This window comes from Parasteatoda tepidariorum, chromosome X2 (assembly GCF_043381705.1).
Source record: "Parasteatoda tepidariorum isolate YZ-2023 chromosome X2, CAS_Ptep_4.0, whole genome shotgun sequence".
NCBI classification, from domain to species: Eukaryota; Metazoa; Arthropoda; class Arachnida; order Araneae; family Theridiidae; genus Parasteatoda; species Parasteatoda tepidariorum.
In genome coordinates, this window is record NC_092215.1 from 14,243,335 (window position 1) to 14,265,936 (window position 22,602).

Consider the following 22,602-nt stretch of genomic DNA (forward strand, 5'->3'; position numbering starts at 1 on the left):
ATACAGTATAAATTTCAAACAAATTTAATGAAGTTTTGAATTATTAAAATTTTGATTAACTTTACATTTAAGAAAATTTTGTTCAATCTAATTTCATCCTATCAAATGCGTTATCCTCGTCTTTTCAAAAGTATTATTAATTTCTACAGGCCACTGGTTATCATCATGGCTATCATTCTTAAAGCTTCACTGTAAAAAATTTATTTTAGTTCAAAAGGATGGCAACTACTTTGCATCAAAGTGGGGAAGTTAAACACTACATATAATTCTTGGGTAAAATTTAGCTACACCTAAAAAGTTCTTCTACAATACTTAGCGTATAAAAAAAGCTGCCACCTTTTTTGTTAAACAGTAACACTGAGATTTATAATTTCAATAAGATACAATTCACATGAGAGTTAGTAAATTTATTTTTCCGTTAAGATATAAAGCAAGGATCATTAATTTAGGAAGCATTAGGCAATATTTCTAACCTTGAAATGAAATAAGATTGTCACAACCAAATATAAACTTAGAGCGAAGATAATACTAATATGAATTCGAACTGAAAACATAACTTAAAAAAATCTAAGTGAATAGAATTTAATTACTATGAAATTATTTAATATAACTAAAAGATTTATGTTGATCTTCTTATTATATTTACTATACAGCTAAATACACACAGACCTTTTATAACTTTTTACTTCAGTTTCTGTGGAATGTTCAACATCGTGCAAAGCGGAAATAACTTTTACCTTTTCGTGATCGATTGTAAACAGACCGTTATAGTCTGGCGGTTTCCAAACTTACATCAAAATTTGCAAAAATAACTCATGAATGAAGAAAATTTATTTGATCTTGGTGTAAGCTTTCCCAATTCTTGCTGTTAAGATTTATTGGTGTTGTTCAAAGGTCCATAGTTTGATGCTCGGGGTCTTTTATGTGTAGAAGGAGAAATCGGTTCGTAATCGGTGGCATTTCATCAATTAAATATTTTTAAAGGCATAGCGAAAAAAAAAAAGAAAAGAAAAAAAGAAAACGTAACACACAGCAATGTATTTTTTATAAATGTGTCCATATCTCTATAAAGTTTCAAGTTAGGTTTACGAAATTTAATGCAGTTATTGCAAGAAACAGACTGAGTAATTGGTACAAGTTACAAGCTTATTAATTGATTTTTCGGTATCGGGTTTACAAAATTACTTGATATATATATGTATATATAATATTTAAATTTCGCAAGAAAGACTTAAATGATTACTTTGTAACTTTAGAGGTGTTTAGTTCATGCGATTTTTAATACTTAGCAATAAGATATGAAGTTTTTAGATGTTTGGAAGGCCTACTATAAATTACGAAAAAACAAATATTTTTTAACACCTTATGCCAGAAAATCAAGCAATAAGCTTGTAACTTGTACCAATTGGCAAGTTGTTATTTTTAATAACTGCATAAAATATATTTCTGGAGATATGGACATGTTTATAAATTATTATTATTTTCTTTTTGTTTTACTGTTTTTTGCTATAACTTTAAAAAGATTTAAAATTAGGTACAAAATTATTAATTTCAAATTTTTTTCAAAAATCGTAAAAAACTGCACAAGATATGAGTATTTAAAGTAGTTCTTTTATATTGCGAATGCAGAGCTTGGACTGGACTCTCTTTTACTTTTTTTTTTTTTAAAATCATTTACGAAGGATAATTTTCAATCTTTGATATGTCTGATGAGCGGATGTGAGAATTAAGAACACCGTCATAATGTTCATCTATGGCAGGGATGGGCCAACTGTGGCCCGTCGGAAGGTTTTATCCGGCCCGCATATAGAATTTTAACTTGCCGATCCGTGGCGAATATAAACAAGATGCATCCATTATTTTGTCTACTTTGTTTAAAGCTATTTTTGTTCTTTCTCTTTTTAACAAGATGACGTTTTAACTTTATGGGTGGAATTGATGAAAATAGTTAGCACAGACAGCTTCAATTGGTAAAATGTTGAAAGCAGAAGTTCTTTATAGAAAAGCCGCAGATTAGCTCCAACAAGCCTCGAAGATCAGACATATGGAATCGGTGAATTGTGCTTAACATGTGGCAGACAGCGCATTTTTCTGCCGATGCGAGTTCTAACATTATTTATTGAGTACGGAAAGATTGCACACTATTGTTGTTTCTAAACATGCCAAAGTATGAGTTTTGCAAATCATTACCAAAATTTAATATCTCATGCCCAGAAAATCAGTGCTATGCTTGTGCTTGCTTTATTTTAAATATGTGAATAAGTTTTTTTTCCAACTATGAACCTTTGAAAAATTCATTTCAGAACTAGACTAACAGACAAGCATTTAGCCTCGTTCCTAAGCACATCTCACTTCGAACCTCAATATAAGGAACTTTTAAAAATGAAATCGCAATTTCATTCATCTCATTAAATATTTCAATTAAAACTTGTAAAACATTTTTTTTTTTAGTTTAGAAGTTTTTACTCGGCCCACCAAACTTTTTTCTCTTGATTTTTTGCCCTCGACCAAAAAAGTTTGCCCATCCCTGATCTATGGTGTAAATTCTTGCTCGACACCCATTATCTTTACGAATGTAACTCCAAGTTGTCTTATTGTTTCTTAATTTTGTATGAAAGTAGTACAGATATTTATGATGCTCCAGAATTTTTTCACCAAATTTTGAATAATGAAAAGATATCTCCTCCATATTTATTACTATATTACTCATGGTTTTTAATATTGACTACGGGTATAATGACTACACGTGTGCAATAGTGACTACAAGTGGTGGTGTAATCTTTAAGGGTTGCTAAAGAGAACTATAATTTGAAGCCTGTTTCTTTCGCCAAATGTTTGGCGATGGAAATTAGTTAAAATTCAGGAGTCGGCACTTCAAAAATCAATTCATAGCAATACATTTTCCCCTTTGACACATTGATGAATCATATCAATCTATTGTTATGACCTCTACCCCACCTGTTGAATGGAATTTCCCTAAGAGGACAGGCCCGATCTCTTTGTCAATATATTAATCGTAACGAAAAGTACACATAACTAGATTTTAAAAATAATCAACCAACTTAAAATATTTAATGAAAATTAATGTTGATAACCATAAGTCATATGACAGTTCAAATTATAAACATTAATCTCGTGTGACCGTTTATATCTTAAAAAATTTCGATAAAAATTTTAATATTTAATTCTTACAACAACTAATCTCACAATCTCTTATTTTTTTTAAATTGTTCATTTTTCTGGGACTTGCTTTGTGTATCGGATCGGCTGTTTGACGACGGTAATAAAATAAAATATATTTGCTATTATTTCCGTTGTTAATTCTTTTCCATTTTGTATAGTAATTTATTTTTAATATTTTGTTCTTTTGAAAGGAGGTTCATAGGGTTTTCTTTTATTTTTAGAAATTAACTGAGCTTATTCCAAGTAGGACAATGTCAGGCCTCATAGTCCGCACAAAGAAAAAAGAATAAGGAAAATTTTTTTTTAAAAACAGTATACATACCATACTATTTTTAAAAAGAATAAACGATCAGCTAAAAAAATATAATTTGCTCTAGTTAAGTGCAATGAAGCAAAAAATGTGTCTTTAAAAATAAAAAGATATACTTTTTTTCATTTCAAAATTATTTTATTTAGAACGTAAAGTCTTAAAAGTTTCTCGCACAACTTAATTAATAGAGCACTGAACAATTCCTAATAGCTTAATATCAATATATAGAAAATTTGTATAGCAATGTTGCATAAAAAGAATGAACAGCATCAGTTAATTAATATTCTTTCATAATAGCAATCATATTGGATTAAGATTTTTAATCTAATTCAAGACTTTCTTAGTCAAATGATATTAAAGTAAAGTTTCAATAATATTTTTTAAAAGAAATAGTAATTTGCTAAATGGTCACCCAATTTGCCTTTAAAAATTCCATAATATGGTTACTGTGTTGATAGTCACCAATCCTTTTTTGAATCAAATGACAGAAACGATAGTTATGAAACTACGAGAAATTCAATCTTCATGATTTATTGCTGGATTGGCTGAATTTATTAAGTGAACACAATTTTGATTGAAGAAAACATTTTATGATCTGTAAAATAAAAGAAAATAATGATTGTATAATTTAAACAGTAAGCATAAACTTTGACATTCTCATTGTATAATTTAAACAGTGAGCATAAACTTTGGCATACTCATATCATAACTATATAACAATTTAAAAACCATCTGTTTTTTATTCCTGATTCAGGAAACACTTTATGTGTGACAAGATATTGAGTCAAATAAGAGAAACTTAGCAATTTTTAACTATGAAACTTTAAGAAAAAAGTTGTTTTAAAGCAATTAGGTTGAAAGGCTAAAAACTAAAACTTTTCACTAATACAATTAATCGATGTTAGGATAATAAAATAAAACTACTACGATCAGTTATCACAGTGAAAGTAAGATTTTTATTATCAAATACGAAACAATTATTAATATTCTACAAGTGATAGAAATAAATAAACATGCTTCAAACAGCTTTCAAACACACAAAATGTATAACAATCTAATAATAAATGTTTGAACTTTCAAAGCAAATTGCAAACAATAAAAGCTATTGGAGTAAGAAAAAAAGTTTTAACAAACGAGACAATTTTATAATTCGAGCAACTTAAAAATTCTTTTGAAATTTTAAAGACTAATGAATACAAAAAAAGGTTTACAAAAAGTCTCAGTTCTCAAAGGTTACAAAAAGTTCTGTCTCATCTTTTGAAGCAGAACATAAATTAAGATACACATCTCATTTTTTTTTTATCCTGCTTTTCTCTGGATTGTTCTTATCAAATGGATGAATCTGGTTAAATTAAGTTGCTTAAGTTAGTAAATGTGTTTTTGTACTAAGAAAAAGAAGTCCTCATAATTTTGGAGTGACAATAAATTTTATAATTTTCATAGTATATTTTCCACCATTTTATTAGTAGAGCATAAATTGAATAAAAAAAGTAATGTTAAAATATTTAGACCAATTGTTGAGTTTCAGTATCGAATAAGTTTAAGTGGTTATTAAATTGTGAATAAAAAGTTAAAAGATGGATAAGCTATGAAATTAATGAAGCATAGCATGAAAGAATAAGTAAATAGCAAATTAAATTATAAAATTAATAAAGAATTAAGTAAAAAAAAACAGGTGAATAATTAGAGATGTGCACAAATAACAGTGATCGCAGCAAGAGTATCAGAAAATATCAGAAATTTCCTCGACAAATTTAAGATACATTAAAAAAATTCAGCCGCTACTATTTTAAGTTTTAATAAATATAATTAATTGTATAAAAAATCTTCATTAAAAATTATCATAGTTGTGTTTCTTTCTGTCACGGCTTTATTTAAAAAAATTTTCTCCTCTTATTTTCATTATAGTACGCTTTTTTTTACGAAAAATATTTGAACAATTTAACTGCAAATTTTACTCTTGTTTCTAAACACTCTGATGACGAAAATATTTTCAATCAAAAGTCGGTCAGTTTGAAAAATATGTAACAAGTTTTTTTTCTTTAACACAGGTCTAATGTGTTAGTTTTTTTTTTTTAAAGATATTGTTAAGGATTTTAAGTGGAAGATACTTATTTCTTCTAAAATAGAAGTAATTGACCTAGAAAGTAAAAACCTATTGAAAATGGGTGGAAAGAAAAGACTTATTTTTTAAGCTGGGTAAAAAAAAAAGTATCTGTTATACTATTTTTTTTTTCTTAAAAAAAACTTAAAGTATGAACACTTAATAAAATTATGATTGATATAGAAGTTAGTTTTTTTTAAACTTGACTTAATAATTAAGGTATTTGAAAGAAATTGATTATTATAAGAAGATAAAAAAATCTTATTACTCCAAATTCCAAGTTTATCTTATTACTCCAAGTCTCCTATTTAATTTGCAGGAATAGTTTCTGTCTGAAAATTCATTTCAACCGAAATAATTGTGTAATAACTGAAATAATTGTGCCTGTGTATTGTCGTTATACATTTCGACTAATTTATCTACCTCTTCCTTTATTGATGAACGAAGTATTATTTTCTCATCATTTGAATTTTTCTCATCTTGAACGAGGATAAAATCTTTTACCTATTTCAAGTAACTAGCAACTTAAGATTTGTTTGCAATTCTTGCGAGTGCTGTTCAGTTTCTCTATAGAAAGAACTCCCCTCGCCACAAAATCTGAGGTTGTCTGCTGCTATGGAAACAAGAAGCAACACATTTCAAAGCGGGGAGCTTCTCTTTCCCCTGATTCTCTTTCTTTCTCTGACTCGAACCAAAACCTGTCTTAAATAGTGACCAAACACCCCTACTTGAATTCGTAAACCTCGTAACCATAGTCACCGCCACTGTACCAGACGAATGACGAGGGGAGTTCTTTCCATTGACAGACTGTATTGAGGCGGGCTTAGGGTTGCCTCTCAATGAGGGCTACCAGATAAGACTTCATTGAAATACGAAGTATTTTCTCGTTATTTGAATTTTTCTCGTCTTAAACGAGGATAAAATTTTTTTTTATCTAACTCAGTTTCGGGTAAGAAGTAACTTTTAAAAATATCTAAGAGTGCGAAGATTTGTTTACAATAATTCGAGTGCAGTATTGAGGATAACCTCTCAGTGAGGATTTCTATATTTATAATCAAACCCTGCTATAGTGGCTATAATGAACATAGTTTATAGTGAACGAAATGTTCGCTCGTGTGCCTTGCTATACACATATAATATTATTTTTGTGTGGATACAGTGAACCGAAAGAAAAGAGGAAATTGGTTATGAACTTTTTTCTGTCTTCGACTGATTTCTTTTCTCCATTTTTTGGTAATTTTGAAATTTCTACATAAAATATATATACCGATTTTTAAAACCATCTATTGAGTAGAACGTAGCCATTGGCATTTTTTCTTGTTTGCTACTTTTATCTCAGTTTTCCATCCCTAAATAAAGGCCATCTCTAAATATCTTGTACGCAAGAGAAAGAGTATTAAAAATAAAAGTTTGCACATTTTTTGTTACTACATATTGTTTAATCATTTTTGTATTTCTTTTTATTGGTCATTTATTTAAATAATGTGTAATAAAAGGAAGCTGTTCGGAAAAAATTAGTTAAAATTGTTTGCAGTATGGATATAGTGAACTCTCAGTTATAGTGAACCGAAATTTCGGTCCCTTGAGGGTTCGCTATAGCGGGGTTTGACTGTATTTCGTTTTTCCGGTGATCTTTTCATGATTTTTCAAACTTGGGTATTTGTAATTGTATAATATTGCGATTGCAACGCCCGAAATATTTACCATTCAGTGGTCGTTAATAAGTCACACAGCAATGATTGTTATATTCTCTGCAACAAGAAGTATATTGCGATACCACTTTAAAAAATACTTTATGAAAGCTGGTTTTTCTAGTGGTATTTTTTAACACTATTAAATCATGCACTGATTGTTACTATTTTAGCTCCCCGTCGGTATAACAATTATTCAGGTATATTACTATACTTATAGTAAGACTTTAGTAATTCTTGGAGCTATATGAAATGATTCCAAAAAAATCGGAGTAATATGGATTAACTTACTCATAAACATTTTCTGTTACTTAATACTTTTACTTACTTTTTAGTAATAATATAGGGGAGAGTGGGGTCAATTGTAACAGGGTACGATTGTAACAGAGCAAATATTTCGAGTGTCGGGTTCTAGATTTGGTTCCTAGGTGGCGAACAAGGTGTATTTAATAAATCTACATGTACACCCCTGCTGGCAACCATTTTTATGTACTTTTGAAAGAGTTACATCACAAAAGATATTTTCACGCTACGTAAGTACTTTTTTTGGTATTAGAATATTATATTGTAACAAAGTAATTTTGTTTAAACAAATAAAAATTATTAACCGAATATGTAAGTGGACACCTTAATTAACATTTCAATAAAAAAAAATGATTAGTTTTGCTAATTAACTAGCATTGTTTTTAACAAATGAAGCTGAAATGGCGTCTTGGGGACAATTGTAACAATAAGTAAAGGGACGATTGTAACAGCTGAAAATAAATAATCTTATGTTTACAAACCATTACTTAACTCTTTAAGAACCACCAATAGTTTCCTATATCATTTATATTATGTTGCATGTGCATTATTTTATTTGTCACCTTTCACAGCATAAATTAAAATTTTTAACCCCTTAAAGTTAAAAGTTTAACCCTTTAGGTCTCTGCTCATTATTATTTTTACTCCTAAAATATCACTACTATTTTGATCAATAAAAAAATATATCACAACTATGATAATATGTATAATTAACTATGTTTTAGTTGAATTTATGAACTGTTACAATTGACCCCGTAAGTGGGGACAATTGTAACAAGTGCACGACTGTCAAAAATTGTTAATAACTAATATAATAACATTTAAAATAAGGTATTTATTTTTTTTTCTAGTAGAGGATAGTCTACTTTACTCGTCTGTCAATAAATACTAATAATATATTGGATTTTTTGGTAGTTAAAAATAGTTAAGTAAAAAATGTTACAATTGACCCCACTCTCCCCTACTGTATAAAAAAAAAAAACTTTAAGACATTAATTGAGCAAAAATATAAATTTTAAAACACTTTTAATATCTTATTAACCAGTTTTTAATATTTTTATTTTGTTGATATTCTATAGAGAATATATGAGAAATGTTTATGGCTTACCAGAAAAATTAGTTTCAGTTGATGGAATATTAAGCAGAAGTTGACCCAATTTTTCTTAGTTGCTAAAATTTTAAATTTTATTTTCAAAATTGTTTCTTTTATCAGCTATACTTTTGGAGAGTCACCGCTACTAAATTGAAAAATATGTGAAATTTTAAGATTTAAAAATTAGTAATAGATGAATAAAATTAATATCTGTTGCCTGATATTTTAAACTAATTTCATCTATATTTAGTGTACTCATTTCAAGCATTAATATTATTATATGATTTTTCTCAGTCTAATTCTAAAATTTAATTTTTGAACTTTCTAATTTTTAAAAAAAAAAAAATTTCAGTTCAAGAGTATTATATAAGTTATTTCTTACTTAAGCGATTTAAAAATTTTGCATAAATTTTTTATGAAATAATATTTTGGCATCAAATAAGTTGTAAAAACGGAAAATGACAAAAAGTTTTTGGGAATGTTCATTGAAACGAAAAAGTTGCAGTAATAAGACTGTTCCTGAAATAAATGGAATTTGTAAGCTGATGAATCATGTACACCATGTGCACCTTCCGTTGTTTATTAACAACTTTGACTTGGAACATTTCCTTCTTTTTTAATGAGACCATCTTTACTTTGTTGGCTTCTAGCGTTATGACGTCATCTCTTCACAAGTATTTTATCGATGCTATTTGTGTTCCCCGATATTTTTTTTCTAAATTTATTACTAGACAATCTTATGTAAGTGTGGGAAGATATTCATCTGTTCTTTTCCCTTCACATATTTTATTTATGTGTTTATTATTTTTATTTTTACTAAGCATTAGTTATTTAAGGGCTGCGTTCTTGACAACTTGACATTTGCACCATAATTACTTGGTGATATTGTTTTACTTTGTACAGTGCTCAAAAAAATAACTTTATAACCTAAATAACCTAATCTGATGATCTAACTTTTAACCTAATAACCTAAATAACTTTTAATCTGATGATCTAATCTTCAGATTCGAGGATTCAAGGGGTTGATTTCTAACTCAAATATACTTATTAATTAGCAAACGATATTTTAAGCTACGAAATGAGACACAAAAATCTACTTTCTCTAAATAAACATATCCTTTTTTTCGACGAATTCGGATTACTGACACCCTAAAATATCGGAGGTAGTCGCAATCTGGGAAATATGGTCCCTATCGTTTGGTCAGGAGTGCAGTCCAAAGTTTGGACCCCTCAATGTTATTTTTCATTTTTTGATTATTTCGCCATATCTCGAGAACCTTTTTACACTCGATTATAAAGTTCGTTTATCCAAAGATAATTTCATGCGAAATATAACTAAATGATAACTATTATATATATTTTTTTATTATTTTATTTAATAGTAGTCGAAAGAAATTTGAATTGTAAGGTATACAATTTTTAACATAACTTTAAAGAATGCAATTTTAAATTGCAAAATACAAAATTTGTGCGAAATTGGTCGAATAGTTCTTGAGAAATCTAATTTTCAAAATACGTCTTTCAAAAGAAAGCTCTAAATAATAAGGGGTTTTATACAAAATTAATTTTGTGTTATGAGACAAAATTTAAAAACAAATAATATTACCTTACAATGTCATGGTATAAAGAAAGAAAACGTGTGAAATAAAACATACTTTTGTAAGAGATGATCACCCTCAAGACTGGTGTTATGTTTAATAAATCTTGTTTAATAGTACAAAATGAAATTTGTGAAAAACCACTTATTAGTCAGGGCTCTCTTAGAAAAATTACAAAAGCTACTTAGATACCTTTATAAATTTTCAAGAAATTCAAACTGACTTTTTTTCCATTAGTTTCTAAATACGATTCACTACAAAATTAAGAAAACCTTTTTTAAATTTTTTACTCACATGCGTAGTATAAAAGAACTACTTTAAAAGCCCATGTCTTGCGCAATTTTAAACAAATTTTCTGTCTAAAATTTTTAAATAATTTTGTTATTAATTAAAAATTGCTAAAAAAAAACATAATACGAAAATTTGTTTATTATAAAAATGTCAATTTCTCTATAAATATTTAAGCTACTTTATGAAATTTCTTGTAGTTATTGCAAATAACAACCAAAGTAATCCTCCAATAAATTGTGACCATGATATCAACAGTACGGAGATTTGGCCCACACATATGATATCCATATGTCAATATGACCTCCGGACTGTGATGCCTGTATAACATCAAGACCGTAAACTGATGTCAACGCTAGTATTGATATCCATGGGCCAAATCTCCTTACTATTAACTTCATGATATCCATACTAATGACATCAGGACTGTATGATATTAATACAAGTATACTGGTATACATGAGCCAAATCTCTGTATTATTTACAATATTGGACTAAATTGTCATATAATTTATTAAAACAAAAATATAAGACTTATAAATAGCCTGGTTGGTAAGGCGTTGGACCCATGTCCAAAGGGTCCTGAGTTCGACCACTGCCGGCCGAAGACTCTCCGTGTAGTGACTGATGCCTATTAAATCTGTCTGGTCAGAAAGTCCTTCTTGTTCCCATAACAAATCATACCTCTGGGGTTACTGAATTAGAGATTGATCATTCTCTGGTTCAGGTCAAAATTACGATCTGTGGATGAATAAATTTATATGTGAATGAGTTCGTCCTGTAATCGGGCAGTGACGTGTGTGTGACAATAGTCGTATTCTTGATCATAGATGGCGCCACCGAAAAAAACACGAAACGCACCCTTTGCCTTAAATTCCCTGCTTAGTTTCACCAAGCAGGCTTGCTGGTATTGCCATGTCGCTTTAGAAACAACTACAGCAATAGTATCTCAGCGCAATGTTCTCCTTTGCAGGAATATTGTGATTTTAAGAAACTCACTTTAGTCTTATTAGGAGAATTTTATGAATAGCCTGAAATCAGGTCTTATGTAATGTATAAATCCTAGCATTTCAAGTTGTAGATTTTTTTTCTTAAATGCTCAAGGAATGTAGCTGATTGATGACACTGAAACCTTTCGTAGGGGATTTTTCTCTGCTATAATATTTATAGATTTATATTGCATATTATAATAATATATATTATGCTATTATATATTATAATATTATGTACACTGGTGTAAGAAATTAAGAGAATTTGCAGATTTGGTTAATTATATCTAGAACTACTGGACCGATTTTAATGAAATTTGATCTGTACATGCATTGATACAATACGAAACAAATAACCATTCAACAATTGTAATACACACACATGATCGTGCATAACACTTGTTGGAGTCATAAAGTATGAAGCAGAGGTTGCAGGATAAGCAAATAAAATGCGTTTATAGGGGATAATGGTCCTCTCTTACAGGCCTTGCAGTGTGATTTCATACTTGAAATAAGGCAATTTATCATTTACTGTGGCAATTGGTCCCACTCGTTCAGTAATGCTGTTTTCATTCCCTGAATGGTTCTCAGAGAGGGGTGGAAAGTTGCAATTTCCCTCCCCAGAGCATCCCAGACATGCTTTATAGGATTTAGGCCTGGAGATCTCACTGGCCAATCCATCTGGCGAATATCTTCACTCTTTAGAAATTCATCCACCAGAAGAGCTCTATGTGGTCTTGCGTTATCGTCCATTAAAATGATCTCAGGGCCAACTGCACCCTTGAAAAAGCGAACGTTGGGCTATTAGACATCATCCTTATATCTCACACCAGTCACAGAGCCTCTTTCAAAGACCTGGAGAGATGTGCGGCCATCCAACATGATGCCTGCCCTGACCATTAAACTACTCGTCCTGACAGTCTGATTTGATTCAAGCTTTGTATTTTAAAATTTTTTTTCCGTGCAAAACGATGTAGACATGTTTATATCTTATAATTTTAAAGGTTTTCGATTATTATAAAACTAACTTGTTTTTTTTTTTAATTTCTCGATTTCTTATTGACTGTTCTTATTCTAAATGTATAAATTTTACTTATTTTCCTATATATATTACAACTTTAAATTTCTTGAATGTTTTCTTTTTAATTTCAGGGAAAGTTTTATGTGAACACTGCAAAAAGAAATGTGTTGGAAATGCTTTGAAAGTGCAAAATAAGCATTTTCATGTTGATTGCTTCAAATGTGTAGGTATGTTTATGAGTGTTCCAAAAACTTATAGATCATTTTCCTCTTTCTTAGACTATGTAATTTTTCTGAGTTTTCTTTTGTAAGACCAGAAAGCTCTGTCCCTTAATCGATGTTACTCTCCAACTTACAGAATTGCTTTTGCAGTTCTTTTCAGATAGCTTTACTTGCTCATTTCCCCTCTGGGTCCTTGGAAACTATGGCAAAAAACTATAACAGAGACCCAGCATGAATAGAAAAATTTATTTGAAGGCTTTCAGTGTATAAAATACAGGGTGGCTCTAAACTGCATGTCAAAAATGTAAATGCAGATAGAGAGGATTTAAATAAGCTTATTTTATAAAGGAATGTGTGTAAGGAAACGTTGCGTTGAGCTGATAAAGAATGCTCGAGCACCCAGGCGTCTTCATCAAGAGTTGAGCACGAGTGAATCATTTTATACGCCCAGGTTTGACTAACTTGAATTTCTTCATTTAGAATCAATTAAAACTCTATAAGATAGTTCTGTAAAACTGGAGAAGATCAGGTTGCCTAATTGTCTGCTGCTGCTTTAATGAGTGATGTGCCTGACATTTTTATCAATGTAATCCAATCTCTGTTTAAGATTGTTGGCCCAGCTGTTGAATTGCTGTTGGATGTAACAGGTGTGATGTTTAATTAGTTGTCGAGTAAGAAGCCCCCCCCCCAAGATTCCATTTGTCCGACTCATTAAAATCATATTAATTTTCAGTGAAAGGGAGTGAGATCCTGAATTTCCCTCTTGTGATTTACCTTTTTTCCCAAAATAGGGATTATCTTCCCTCTGGGAAACTTGGATTATTTTTTCATTTAAAATGTATCTTTTTTTATATATTGACCCTGATATAGTTGTAAGGTACTTTACTTCACAATTAATTAACAACTGTTCATTAAAAAAAAATTTAATTGTAAGTTTGTAAAAAGAATAGAAGTATGATAAAAGCAAATTTTTTTGAATAAAAATTATGATTGTCATTTGAATAAGAAAATTAAAAATTAAGATACTAATTTGGATAATAAAGTAATTTATATAATTTTGAAAAATCTTTTTTACAATGCAGTAGTTAGAAGATTGTATACTTTTAACGAACAAGTGCAGTACTATCTAAATAAAGAAGTAAAAAAGATAAAGCATTATTACAACAGCCCATTGTGAGCCAGGGAGAGGTAAAGGCTCCAGAAATTATTACCACCAACGGTATGATGGAGCACTTGTAGTCAGCATTGCTTACTAGCTGACTTTACTTCCCAGTTACCCATAAATCTAAAGCTCAATGGACATCAAGTTGCAATCAGGAATCGAACATACTTGTGAAATATATCTTCTTAATTAATACTTTTTATTTATAAATGTTAACACAGTGTGAATTACAGGGTATGAATTAGTCTGTAGTTTTTTTACTGATTACATAAATGTCTCTTAGGTTTGTGCACTCTTGAATCTTTATGTTAATCAAACCGTTCATATAAAAACTGTGCAAAAGGCAATTTCTCAACTGCTTTTTCTCTCTTTTTTACATATAATATTTTTTTAAAAATAATTCATACCTTCTGATAAAATTTTATGTTGATTTTTTAAACATTGTTTGTTAATCTTTCTGATGTGTAAAAGTAGTAATATCTCCGATCTAATGATTAATAAAGTTTAAAGACAATCTTGGAGGTTTTTTTTTATTGATCTTAGAATGAGTTATCCAGTTACTGTCATAGGCGTACTCCACTCCCATAAATTTTAATAATGATACTCATGCAGGGGTATTTTTTTTTTGTATATTTAGTCAAAAGTTCACAACTTTGATTGATTTAAGTATTTTACAAAAACAAATTGCGAATCGAAATAAAAATACCCTTAGGAGAATTTGCTGTAGGCTTAAAAAAAATCATAGGATATTCCTATGTGGTTTTGCCTATGGTAAAATTTTGTAATACACTTTTGCCATAAACAAAAGGCGAAATTTTTGCCATAAGCGTATGGCAACTTTTTACTATATGGTAAATTTTTGCCATAAGTATATGGGAAAAGTATATAGTAAAATTATACCATAGGTAAAACCATATTTGAATATCCTATAAAAAAAATTTTATGTAGCAAATTTTTGTCATAAAATTATGGTATGCTATAGCCTTTAATTAAATTTTTATACAGGCTATAGCAACATTTCTTCACTGCCAAATGGAAGTTTATCATATAACTATAAAATAACAAATAAGAGTGATTGAATTACAGAGAGCTTTTGGAGCTTCTCGCAATAATTATTATACGAGGTATTAGGGTGAGAGATTAAGTTATTAAGTATGAGAAAAGACAATTATTATGTAAGAAAGCAAAGAAATCTTACCGAACAATACCTGGATAATTTAAATCTTTCAGACGAAAATTAATTTGAAAAAAATAAAGGCAATATGAGTAATGAAAAAAAATGGAATGGACTTACAAATTTGTTGGCTCTCTACTGTTCATTAATCCAAAATCAATCACAACATCAAAGATTGAACACAATATCGTAGAAAGGCACAAAATCTAGCATTTGATGTTAGTGAAATTCACACAACATTATTGTAGCCACAAGAGCTAATTTGGTTCTAGACTAACTTGTAGAATGTTCATTAATTTGAGGAAGTTTGAAAATCGAATTATTTAGGTATTCAAAAAAAAGTAATAAAATGACTGAGTACAAAAATTAAATTAGACAAAATGAAAACAAGAAAAATAATAAAAAGTCTTGTGGCCGAATAATGCTACGTCGAGGTATCGGGGGCCACACGCATGCCTTGCCGTTGACTTGTTGACAGTGGAAATTTTTGAAGTTGGAATAGCGTTTTTTCATGGAAATGATTCAAAATAACTATAAATGTTGTTGTTATATTACATATATTAATGTAAAATGTAAATAAATATATGTAATTTATTATCTGGAGCTACCCATCTTACCTAGTTATTTTATTAAAATATTTAAAAAAAAAGTTTGTTTAAATTAAATATGCTACTGGTCAATTGCTATTTTACAAAAACATATTTTTAATACTTTTATTGTATAAGTTTTTTAAAGTTAATCCATATAAAAATATTTACGATATTTTATGTTTAAAAGTTATATAGTATCATTTTTATTAAATGTAAATAAGATTTGCTCTTCACAGTAAAAAAATATGTAATCCAAATATATCATTTTTAGTTATATTTTTCTCTGTATACCATCTTTTTTGTTAAATAGTTATTTTCTTGTTGAAAACTAACAAAACGCTAAAATAAGTTTGATATTTTTTAGTATTTTTATGCATTTGTGTTTTGTTCTTTCATAGTATGCTCTTCTTCTTTGGCACATGGAGGCTTCTTTTGTAAAGATGGAAAATACTATTGTACAGCTGATTATCAGAGGATGTTTGGAACCAAATGTGGTACTTGTAATAAATTTGTTGAAGGAGAGGTTGTATCTGCTCTTGGAAACACATATCATCAAATGTGTTTTGTATGTGCAAGATGTCGGTGAGTTTAAAGAAAATAAAATTTTTTAATTCAATTTTTTGAAATACTGTTTTCTATTTTGAATATTTTTTTCAGTCAACCTTTTCCTCCTGGAGAAAAAGTTACATTTACAGGAAAAGAATGTCTTTGTTCTAAATGTATACTGATCCCTGTCCTGCCTTCTGAAATACCAGAATCTCCTACGAATTTAATAAGGAGTTAGTATATCTATTTCACTATTATCCCATAAAAGTATAATAGCAAACATATGTAATTTGAGTTAGATACTCATAAATGTTTTTTTTTGCGGTATTATAATGAAAAAGTGTTAAAGCTATTAAAAAATTTTTTAGGATGTTTTATTGCATTGTATTCATCCTAAATATTTAACTGTATTGCACTTTAAATTTTTTATTTTTTCTATAGAACATTATTTTATAACATTTGTTTAGCATATTTTATCCACACTTTCTAAATTTTGTGATAGATTATTTAGTAAAGAAAATATATTTAAAATGATTCTTTGTTAACAAAAGTTATTCAGATCGTACAACTCATTTCTCCAAATTTATATACAGTGCAGAACCCGTTATCCGGAAATCAGAAAACCGGAAAACCAAGAAACCGGAACGAAATTCGATAAATTTTCCCGCAATTTTTAAAAAAAATTTTTTTTTTCCTCATAGGATTTTAGGATTTTTCTTTCTTTTTTGAAAGATGTTTACCTTACCATCATTTCAGAAATAATCATTAGTGTACTACCTCATCGTTTTTTCTTATTTTTAAGATTATTTCCAAATATTTTTTTTTTTTTAGTTGGGTTTAACACTAAAAAAACGGCTTTTTGTAGCGATTCAGAAAACCGGAAAAATCAGTTATCCGGAATAGCGATAGTCCCGATCGTTCCGGATAATCGGTTCTCTACTGTATATATTTAATAGAAAATTTAATTAACATTTCTTAAGAAAATACATTACATCTAGAATTTTGAAGAAATAGTCAGAATTTTCATAAGAATTTTTACTGTTTCATTGCAAAAACATCGTTGTACCACTTATATTTTTATATTACCTTAGTAATAATTTAAAACCAAAACTTTGTTTCTATTTTTAAAATTTGTTTTTGTGCATAGAAGCAGTAATTACAAAAAGGGACAATAAACTGGAGAAGCACCATTTTTTTAAAATGTGAAGTTACATATTTTTTTAACTGCACCATATGCTCTATAATAATTTCAAAACATAATAAATATTGTTTGTTTTTAATTTTGAAATCTAATATGTATACTTCATCTAGACTGTTTATGGTTAAGAAGTGGGTAGAAATTGGCCCTGGTGGCAGCTTTTAAACGACAATTTCATTTTTTGTTTATCTTGTGCATGCAACCACTTCTTATCCAAACAGACTAGTAAAATTTCAGTAAACTTTTTACTTGGGTTGAAGTTTTATTCTTGATTTTTTAACACCTATATTTATACAATTAATCTAAAATTAAGCTATGTTAACAAGTAATTAAAGTTGAAATTGCAAATTTCTATTAATACTAAAAATTTTTTTTTATATTAAGTAATAAAATTCGCATCGCTACTCTATAATTTTTAAATAAAAACTGACAAAAGAATGAAGATGACAAAATTTAAGTGTTAAAAATTATAACGTAAAGTGTAGACTTTCTAAAATATGCAATTCTTAATAAAAGTAAAAAGGAACATAAAAATGTCATATAAACTTCTAATTAAAAATTTAAAAAAAGAAATTAAAATACATTTAAAATAAAAAATACAAAACAATTTTTTTCAGGTATTCTGTTTTATGTTACAAAGTTAATATTTTGAAATTCTTAAACTACAGTTAGAGCGCATAACAAAATTTATTTATATTTACCTAAATACTTGTAGGTATATTATTTTAACTTTAACTCAATAATATTAATAACAGTCATAACTCTTATGTTTCGAAGTTTCGTATTCTTATGTTTACTAACAATATTCATATTAAATAATAATGTTCCTTTATAATTGTTTGAAATCTGATAAAATAGAAACTAAATATGTAATAACATAACCAAATGTATTAAACACATTAAAAGTATTTCAAACAGTAAAGTAATTATATACTGTTTAGTAGTTACTGTCTCTTTTAGGTGCATTTTGGGTAGGGACACTAATTATATAGGAACAGTAATTACAAAACAATAGTTTTTGCCAAATAGCTTCTACTAACTAGCCATACTATTGCAAACTATTTTGCCTCTTTAATTAAACTAGCCATATTTTAGAAAAGTATCTAATTGCATTTTGCTCAAATCAAAAATTTTTTACTCGCTAACACTTTCCTAGATGAAAATTAGAAGGGCAGCAATTATATTCAATAAAGTCACCCACAGATTTTTAAAGGTAAAATTAAGCTTATTGGCCTTAAAAGAAACGTTACTGCAATTAAACTTTATTGTTCAGTAGAGAAGAGTGTTTTTTGTAACCTGGAAATTATATTTTATTAACTCTTTTTGTATTTGTGACAGTAATTACACAAAAGTTAAGGACACATACAAAGTGATGTGCTAAACAAAATATGCAAATTATTCTAATATTGATTATGCATATTAGTTTCGACAATCATACTATTTCAGAATATGTATGCATTCATCTCTGTAACAATTTCAATACATAGTAAATTAATTCATAAGAAGTTCAGAAATTTGTGTTGGGGACATAAGGACAGTAATGACGTTTTACCTATATTTTGTTTTTGATCGTTAAGGACCCAAAAGTTAATGAATTGAGAAAATAGTCTTTATATGATATTTGAGTGACTGAGTTTGGAATTAATTTTGTGTCATTTTATTTTTATCTTATTACCTGTTTTTCTTTGGTTTATCATAAATTAATATTTATTTCATGAAGGTTTTGCTTAATAATAATTAAATTTGGCCATTTGTTTTTCTGAGAAAACTTTTTATAAGTCGTATAACATTTTTTAAAAAAAATTAGATTTTAAGTGCATTTCTATTCCAAATCAGGCGTTTGCTTTCATAACACTGAATTCCATTGTTTGTATTTTAAAAACGGAGAGTTTACTGTTAAATTCAATATTTCATTTTATTATATTTTTTCATTTTTTACTGTAACTAAGTTGTAATTTATTATTCTCTTTAACTAGAATGTGGTGGGTGTAAAGAAGAACTACTTGAAGGGCAAGCTCTTGTAGCACTTGACAAACAGTGGCACATTTGGTGCTTTAAGTGTACAACTTGCAGTTCTGTGCTTCATGGAGAATATATGGGGAAGTAAGCATTTGACCAGTATAAATAAATGATTCCTCAGTTATAAGAACATGTTACATTTAAATATGATCAATCAAATACAGTAAAACTTGTGTAAGTTGACCACTTGTGGTGCATTGTTTTAGTGGTCAACTTAGACAAGTGGTCAACTTATAGAGGGGGTGGGTCATTGTTTACTTTTTCGTTTCCTATATCATGTTGCTATATAAAAATTTTTTTTTTACTTTACTTAAAAATTTCATTCAGAAAATATCCAAATTAATATCTTAAGAAATGTGTTTAAACCTGAATGAACTTAAACTTGATGCATAAAATTCTAATATTTTACTAATTTTTAAAATTTTTCTTTCCGTAAGTTATGCATGTGAAGTGTTTAATAAAAATAATTTTTTAAAATATCAGAACACGAAAACATGTAATTTGAAAACTTTAACAAAATAAAATTATTTGAACACTTTAAAATTTATTTACTACACTTAAAGATCAAAGACCATAAATAAAGGATCAAAGCATATTTCAGAGCATTCATTTATTCAAATGCTCACTATTGCAACTGGAAGAGCAACTTTTCAACTAACACTCCTGTTTTCAATGAACGGATGAAAGAAATGGTCAAAAGCTGACCCCCTACAGTTTCCCCTGATGGTCAACTCACAAAAGGGTTTAGATTAGCTTTTTACACTATTTCACCAAACAAGTGAAATTTTAACATACATTGCCAAAATGACAGAAAATTTTCTGAATTTTTTTTTCTGGTCAACTTATGAGGGTTTTAGAATTGAATTTCATAATACTCCTAGACAAAATTGACTTATTTCAGTGGTCAACGTACAAGATAGGCAGGTGGTCAAGTTACAAAGGTTTTGCTTCTTTATATTATATAGGAAAAATTTCGTTCTTGATAATTGAGGTCAACTTATGCAGGTGCCCAACTTACAAGGGGGGTCAACTTGGCAGGTTTCACTGTATAACATTGATCGCTACAGTTGATCATTGATGGTTCACATAATATAAATAGTAAAAAACTGAGCATAATTCTGACCTCTGTTAGCATTTTAATTTAAAAATAAAAGGCCAAAAGACTATTCTTTATATTATTAATTCTGTTAGTAAGATAAGAATTAAATTTTATTCCCAACATTATCATTTGCATTTTTAACCATAAACCATAAATTGAATTATGGAAATTAGAATCATCAAAATAATGAAATAAAGGATTTACTATCTTTTGAATGTAGTTATCAATTTTGTTTACATATCTGGTATGCCTCTAGCTATTTTTTCATGTTATCATTCATTTCCGACTCTATTTTTTACTATATGAAATGCAATAAGCAACAATATTCAAGGTGTTAAACCCAAAATAACATAACTCTGGAATATTGACAAAATGGTGTAAATAAATTGTGATGAAGGGTTTTATTGTTTAAACCCTACCCAGATTTAACTTTTCTCTGTAAATGTTTTTAACTGTAAATCCTTAATAGAATACATGATGCAGATCAATATCAAAAAACCCATGATCAAGAATTAAACAATATTGTTGCAATAGATTTGCTTTTATTAAAATGCTTCAATTTTTTTTTATTTGTACTGCAATATGGAAAATGATCAATATTTGAAAAAAATTTATGGAAACATCATTTGTTTGTCAAACATCATCATAGTTAGGTAAAAGAAGTTTAAAGACATTGCAGAGTATCAATTCATCTTGACACAATGTCATTTATTAAAAATTATTTCTCAATGTTTAAAAGCATGGAATACTGATCAATATTTTCGTTATTCTTAAAAAGAATTTTCACAGACAGGGTAGTGATTATGGAACACACTGTATATGATTTATATGCTATGTTGTAGTTAAATTCTTTATGTGTTTTTGAGTGTTATTTTAAAAGAACTTACTAAGCTTAACTTAATAAGAAATTAAATTATGTTATTTTCTACCTTTTTTTTTAAAGAAATTTTCGAACGTTTAAAAAACTTCTTACCTAACAGAATTTTTTCTAACCTAACAGAATTTTTTTGTTGCTCTCTTGATGCTCTGATTTATGTCTGATTTAATAAATATAGTAATAAATTTCTAATAAGAATATTTTGATGCATTTGAAAAAATAACATATTGCCTATTAATACAACTTATATTAATGATAATATTCTCCAAAATTTCAATGTAATTTTAATTGAACCTGCTTAAATATGCAAAGTGAATAATCAAGTCATTTAATTTTTATTATAAAACAATTTTTCAAAATTCTCATATCATGTATTAAATTCAATTTTTTTTAAACAAGCAGGTTCTCTCAAAGAAAGATTCTTGTTTTTTCCTGTGATATAATATTAACTTTGTTTTTTTTCAATAAATTACTGCAGTTATCAAATCTTTAAGTTAGGTTTTGCAAGGAATAACATTTCAATATCTATAAAAAATGAAAGTTAGGTTTTGTGCAAAGCAGATTTTTTTTAAATTTCTTGTTTTATTTTTCAGAGATAGTAAACCATATTGTGAGAGAGATTACCAAAAACTATTTGGTGTAAAATGCATTCATTGTGAGAGATTTATTGCTGGAAAAGTTTTACAAGTAATTTATTCAAGTTTTCTCAATTAATTTGTTCATAATGTTAACAATGTTCTTTAATTCACCAATGCAACTTCGTAATTTGAAATATTTTGTTAAGGCAGGAGACAATCATCATTTCCATCCAACTTGTGCTCGTTGCTCAAAATGTGGTGATCCATTTGGTGATGGGGAAGAAATGTATCTTCAAGGTATGTTTTATTTAAAATGCTGCAAAGATTTTAGCTTGTGATGTAAGATTTAGAATTTATCTTATAAATTTTTTTTCATCATTATGTTATTATTTTCTGTTTATGCTTTTAAAATTGTTATGGCTGTTATTGTTATGGCCTGGTCCTAACCCTGGTTTTAAAATTTTACATTAAAAAATATGTAAGTATAAATTAATCTTGCACAGCTAAGAATGGATTTAATTTTCGACTCTTACATATTCGCGTTTTCAGAGGTTGGAC

The 22,602-nt window shown here is 28.3% G+C and overlaps 1 protein-coding gene across 1 annotated transcript in view; it reads left to right on the forward strand.

Moving 5' to 3' along the window:
• LOC107436893 (actin-binding LIM protein 2) overlaps positions 1–22,602 on the forward strand; it is a gene marked incomplete in the record, with an annotated part of 67,755 nt that overhangs the window by 15,996 nt on the left and 29,157 nt on the right. Inside the window, 6 exon segments of the mRNA XM_043049796.2 lie at positions 12,712–12,807; positions 16,126–16,309; positions 16,385–16,506; positions 19,448–19,574; positions 22,060–22,153; positions 22,251–22,341. Coding sequence (XP_042905730.1) covers positions 12,712–12,807; positions 16,126–16,309; positions 16,385–16,506; positions 19,448–19,574; positions 22,060–22,153; positions 22,251–22,341 — 714 coding nt within the window.